This window comes from Lagopus leucura, unplaced genomic scaffold (genome assembly GCF_019238085.1).
Source record: "Lagopus leucura isolate 7727_CA_CO unplaced genomic scaffold, USGS_WTPT01 Super-Scaffold_739, whole genome shotgun sequence".
NCBI classification, from domain to species: Eukaryota; Metazoa; Chordata; class Aves; order Galliformes; family Phasianidae; genus Lagopus; species Lagopus leucura.
This window is the reverse complement of record NW_024962255.1, coordinates 13165558-13171584: the sequence shown is the minus strand read 5'-3', so window position 1 is coordinate 13171584 and position 6027 is coordinate 13165558. Positions and strand designations below refer to the sequence as shown.

The following is a 6027-nucleotide window of genomic DNA, read 5'->3' as shown; positions in this document are numbered from 1 at the left end:
AAAAAAAATCTAGGAATGTGTACACATCAAAATAATTTCAGCTCCATTTAAAAAACCATTTAGTTCAAGTGTGACACATGAACCATTATGCATTTGTGAAAACCAATTTTATGTGATCTACGATTAAACTAACCTTTCAGAGAGGTGTAAAGTGTGATGGTTATCATGTTTTAAAAGCCTTGCAAGATCACATAAACAATTTCAAACTAACAGTTTTCTAATGGTTTGTGTTTAAAATGATTTTGAGGCAAGTTAAGCACTGTGAACTTTTATCTCTAGCTTCTTTTTGAACATACAGTACACAAATTTTCCTTACAAACAGAACTTGCTGCAAATTCATGCAATCTCAGAGCAAGAAGGGAAAGAACTGTGCTGGTGCTAAGGATGAGCAGCAGCGTGCTGTTCAGCAGTAAGTGAAAAGCACTTGCTTTGCCCCTGCTTTCCCTGGAACTGCAGAAGAAGGTAATTATATGTTAATCTTTACAATAAAACTCATGTCCAGGGAGCTGATCTTTAGAAACTGACACCATCAAGTCTCCTCATGCCTTCACCCGGCAAGTAATAAACACAGAAGATAATTAGTAAATGCAGAAACCTGTAGATTATTTTCTTTGACTTCTTTTGCTTTTTAAATTTCTTTTTGCGAGCACTGAAACCTTAATCCAGGCATTACCATCTCCTGCATCAATGCTTAGACCCAGCTTTTCATTTCTCCTGTCCTTCTTCTACTGTCCAAATTGTCTTTAATAACATAATGATGAAACTGCTGTGGAAGTCCATTACTCACTATACTTACCTTTGAAATGGGAGGAGTGACTTTCTCCATCTTTCCATCTGATGTATTCTGCTCCCAGTTATTAAATATTCTTCTTGAATCCCTTACACACTTTTAAGTCTTTTTTGTTATGTTTACAGTGTTAGCACAGATCTTTACACATCTTACAAAAACACTTTTTCCTTAAAAGTCTAGACTTTTTTTTTTTTTTAATCAAGACTGCAGTTATTGATTTATCCACCAGAATGTGGGTAGTCCTCTGTTGCGTCCTGTCTGTTTCTCTCCTTTTTGGCACATGCATACTGATCCTAACCATAGGTTACATTGAGAACAAGCCTAGTTTTCAATGTTTTTTTTGTTGTTGAATTTTTCTTTCTTTTTTTTTTTTTTTTAATAAAAGCTCTTTAAGAGAGATACAAATCCTTCTACCCTATTTGATGGATTTCCTTTTGACACCGTCAGTTGAGAGACTTTGGAATGTCTAAGTAACTTCAAAAGTATCACAAAGCTGAAAACAATCACCTTCTTCTCAGACATATACTTGTATTTGTTATGGGTTGTCAGCACCCAAATGCATTCATGGAGGTCTTAAGGGCTTGCATCACGAAAAAATAAATAAGTACTAATAACTTGTGTAAGACTTCCTTGAAGCATAAATCAAAAATTAAAAATAAAAGATTAGTTCAATACATCTATAACAATCTCACAGTTCTCTCAAACAGCTGTTTTGTTTTTTTTTTTCCCTGTCTTTAAAAATTCTGGCCTTTGAATAAATGTCACTGTGAAAAACCTTCTGAATAGGGCACAGGTGAAGAAAGTACCAGCTAAAGATGATGCTAAATTTTACTGAGTCTGTATTCTCACTATAATCCCAGATTACCTTACAGTTGTTTAAAAAAGGATTTGTATTTTTTTATTTCGTGACACCAGTTTCAAATGAGGCTGAAAGGGATGCATTTGGGTTGTCCCACAAATTACTCACTTGTTCAAAATTAAGCCAAAAATTCTGCTGCACAATTTCTTCCTTTATTAGAAAAATAAAAGTTTCTCCACCTACTTTAAAATTCTTGTTTGGCAGATGAATATTTTATATGAGGTAGGTAGGAAGTAATTTGCAGGAAAAGAGAAGGAAGAAATTATTCTTGCTCCCTGTCAAGGCCTTTAGTTTGGTCCTAGGCAGCTAAAACTTTGGGACAAGAATACTATTCTGGACTTGCTTTTGTTGATTTTTTTGTTTTTTTAGGTTGCAAAACAAATTCTACCTTTGAGAATGGAAAATGTCTGACTCCACCAGTGGGAGCTCATGCCAAATATCTTTTAGGTGTGCAAGGTGCCAGATCATCTACATTTAATGACCAGCCTTCCAATTTCATCAGTATATCCACGTCAGAACATCTCCATCTCTTCAATAAACAACTGTTGGTCTGTATGACTATATTTAATGTGAAAATTGAATGGAATAACTGAAAGTAAGAACTAATTCTGCAGACTTAAGATCAGAAGACAGAAGAAAATTAGATTTCAGAATGATCAAAAGAATTTAGATTTTCACCCATATTAGGCTTTCTTCTTTTGCTCACAAAGAAGACAAATTGTTTCTCTAATGTAGACTGTTAATATGTCTCCTATTTGAGCTGCACATTTACTATTTTTTTAATAAAATCATTATTATTTAGTAGGTGACAACTGGCTTCATATTAACACCCTTCCTTCCTCTACTAAATGGAAACCAGATAAAACATTAATGGGAATGCATTTTGGTGTCAAAACCATTAACATTCTTCCAAAATGCGTAACTGTTCTCCATTATCTTCAGTTAATATTGCCAACATAAAAAGATGCTCATGAACATACACAAGGGATGGGAGAGAAAAGAGGGGAAGAAAGGAGCTGGAATGAGGAATGAGAAATTAATGTCTGCACCAGGATAGGCATCTTCATTGAGTAGGAACCTGGATGTTTATAAGAGGACACGTGCAATTAGAAAGGCAAGCTGATGAGAGGATAAAAACAAAACAGGGTTGAGCAACAGCAGCAGCAGCAGCAGCAGCCAGTTTTACTTCTGGATTGGAGGGAAAAATAAAGGCAAAAAAAAAAACCAAACAACAACCAAACAAAGAAACAAACAAACCAGTAACTGAATAAAGTTTTTAACTACTTTTTTGTTTAATTCCACAAGTTTTCACAAGGACAAAGTTATAGAAGGAAACCCACAGCAGTTGCTAGGTCATGCAGAACCATTAATTGTCATACCTTGGCCCATTCTATTCATCCTTGTTGCACTTTAGAAAAAGAAGTAAGCTATGTAAGTTTTACAATGCTTTTAAATTGTCATATTTCCTGTAGAGCACTTTAACTGGCACATCCTTATAGAAATAAATATTCTCAGGGCAAAACACGGTAACTTTCTTTGCAAAAAGAAAAACATGAATTTGTCTTTATGATCAAAAGCAACTGTAATATATTGACTTGTAGGTGAGCAACCAAAATTTGCAACATATTTCACTGACAGGACTCACAGCTGCATTTGAATGCACACACACATATATACTGTATTCCAATTGTTATGCTTAATACTGTGCAGTGGCTCTCTGTAGCCCACTTATATGGTTACAGGTTTTGTCAGTAAAAGTGCTTGGCTTCATTGTCAATTCACACAGCAAGCAAATCTTCAAAATTACCATGCTTGGGGAAGGGGAAGGTAAAAAACAACACTAACCATAAAAGCACCTTGTCTGGGTTGGCAGATGCAATGCTAATCACTCCCATATCCAAGTTTTTTCTTTTTTTTCTCTCTGCATGCTTTCTTGCTGGGTAGAGAGTGAAGGTGGTACAAGTTTCCAGCCTTCCTACCCATCACCCAGGGAACTTCTTCACACAGCCTAGAACTATTTCTAGATTTCAGAAGGTTGGCATTTGAAATTTAAAAATAAGCCTCAAGTACCATTTTTGTGGCTCCCTAGGATAGGTTTATTTCCTCTACTTTATGTAACTTCTTGCAACAAGCTCTGTTTGGCTGGGTGAGTCATTGGTGAGAATACACAAGTGCCTAGAACATGATGCCTCAGTACAGTGTATGTTTCCACCCCAGCTCTCTTGTTCTGCTTATTCATTAGCCATTTTGGCACAGCATCTTTTCTTCCCAAATGGGAAGGAAGCTCACAGATCTTAAAGGCACTCAGTTGTCCTCCCACTTATTTCTGCTTACCATGTACTGGCATACCTGCTGAAAAGAACTGGCTAAAACATGGCTTGGGATTTCTGGAGGATCTTTGCAAATTAGGACTCTCATTGGAAGATTTATACCACCACTCTACCTTTGAAAAGTTAAACTACCATCTGGGGAAAGGAATAAAGTCCCCTGGGAACTGATACTTAAGCATAGAAAAATGCTTGCTCTTTTCTGAACATTATTTATTCTGTACATAAGGTGACTAATTCACCTTTTAAAGACGTAAAAGTCCCAGCAAGGCAATTTTTAATGACTTACATCCAATATTTATGATACATATGGCTTTTTATCCCAAATGTCAAAAGTGAAAGAAAATATAGCTATTCATGTGGCAGTATAAATAGACAGAATAATAATTTAATATGCAATTAGACTCTTTCTAAACTTAAATTAAACCATTGGAGTTTTACAACTCTATGCCCAGACAATGTCAATGTTAAAGGGAAAAAAAACACTAACTCCAAAATGTTAGTATTTTAGAGAAAGTCTTCAAAGAAGCAGAAAAGTCCCTGATGTTGCTTTGGTATACAGCAGGTGCTTAACAATAATCTATACAAAGAGCACAAGTGCTATATAATTTAAGCTTAGCTAGTGAAAAAGCAGTAGGTGTGCTATTGTTTTTGTGGGCTTTTTTTTTTTTTTTTGGCAATAGGTGAATTTCATAAGCTTCATATAAATGTATCAACTCCTGTAGATGCAGTTATAAAAACCTACTGCAAAATACATCAACACTTCTGCACTAAATGACTTTTTTTGTGTAAGTCTAACACCAAAAACAAGTGTTCATGTTAAATATAATCTATTTTCTGATATCTAGGTAACTGCAGTGAGTTATTTATGTTTTCAGTGTGCCTATTGGTTTTAGATTTTTTTCTCCCCTAGTATTATAAATAACTTTTGGTCCGTCTGCTTTGTTGCTGTTGTGCTTAAGGGTTTTATGGTGGTGAAATAAAAATGACAACCACATGCACACTGTCATACATATGCAAAATATGTGTACAAAAAAGGAGAGCTCCATGGGAAAACAGGGAACATTACTGTTGGAAACATTAATTGGGGAGAATGGGTGGTGAATGCAAGTTTCACACACAGTGGGAGCAGATACACATATCAAAGTCTATCCTCCTGCACATACTTCTGTTTTTCCCGGGAATCCCTGGTCTTGGTGCGGTTCGGTCGGTTTGCTGTTGATGGGATGGAGTGAGCTGATGAGCTCTTCTTGCTGGAAGAATAGGAGGAATGGGAGGAATGAGAAAGACTGGCCCGGGATTGGCCAGCGTTGTGGTCGAACTGCATCAAACAGAAGATCAAGTCTGTCGGCACAAGCTCAAACTCATACGGTGGGTTTGTGATAACATAACTGCAAAGAAAGAGGGAAGAATGTTTAGATTTCAACCAAAAATTTCCTCTAGAGATGGACATCCCATGAACATTTATAAAGATTTCTGTTACTTGAATGTGTACATGATTACAGTTCACATAATACCACACTTTTTTCAATGCCATCTTATGTCAGATATCACTCTGAAAGTTTGCTTAGTGGAACAGATATGTTGACTTAGTAGGATGTTCTCCAAGGAAGCCACATCATGATTTTTCTGAGAGCACAGCATACAGCTTATCCTCCTTTCTCTAGCTGCTTTGGAATGCATTGCCTCTAGTAAACTGATACAAAAAACAATATACCTACCAGAAATGACACTTAAAGCTGGATTTTACATAAATATAATATAATAGTATCAACTGTTGCTCGTATTACCACTACACATAAAACAGGTTAGGAAAAATAAGTGAAGTTAATTCCTTTTTTCATTTCACCTTTGTGGTCAGTTTCATGACCACAGTTTCATGACAAAGAAAAATACAAGGATTCTATATTGATAAATATACATATACAGGCCTGAAATAAAAACTTTGTCAACCTCAATGATCCCCCACCTGCAACCAAACCTCTTTCAAAGACAGTAAAGGCTTTTAGATCTTACTGCTAAAATCTTTCATGTGTATAAATGCGTTGTAT

At 35.8% G+C, this 6027-nt stretch overlaps 1 protein-coding gene across 5 annotated transcripts in view; it reads right to left on the bottom strand.

Moving 5' to 3' along the window:
• The window catches only part of KCNMA1 (potassium calcium-activated channel subfamily M alpha 1), a 431920-nt gene that overhangs the window by 3036 nt on the left and 422857 nt on the right, over positions 1-6027 (bottom strand). For 3 of the 5 annotated variants that reach the window (XM_042863220.1, XM_042863221.1, XM_042863222.1), the window contains one exon: positions 2918-5367. In XM_042863220.1, coding sequence (XP_042719154.1) covers positions 5118-5367 — 250 coding nt within the window. In that variant the 3' untranslated portion in view covers positions 2918-5117. Of the gene's footprint in view, positions 1-2917; positions 5368-6027 lie in introns of those variants that run through there. The other 2 variants (XM_042863223.1, XM_042863224.1) reach the window with 1 other exon arrangement.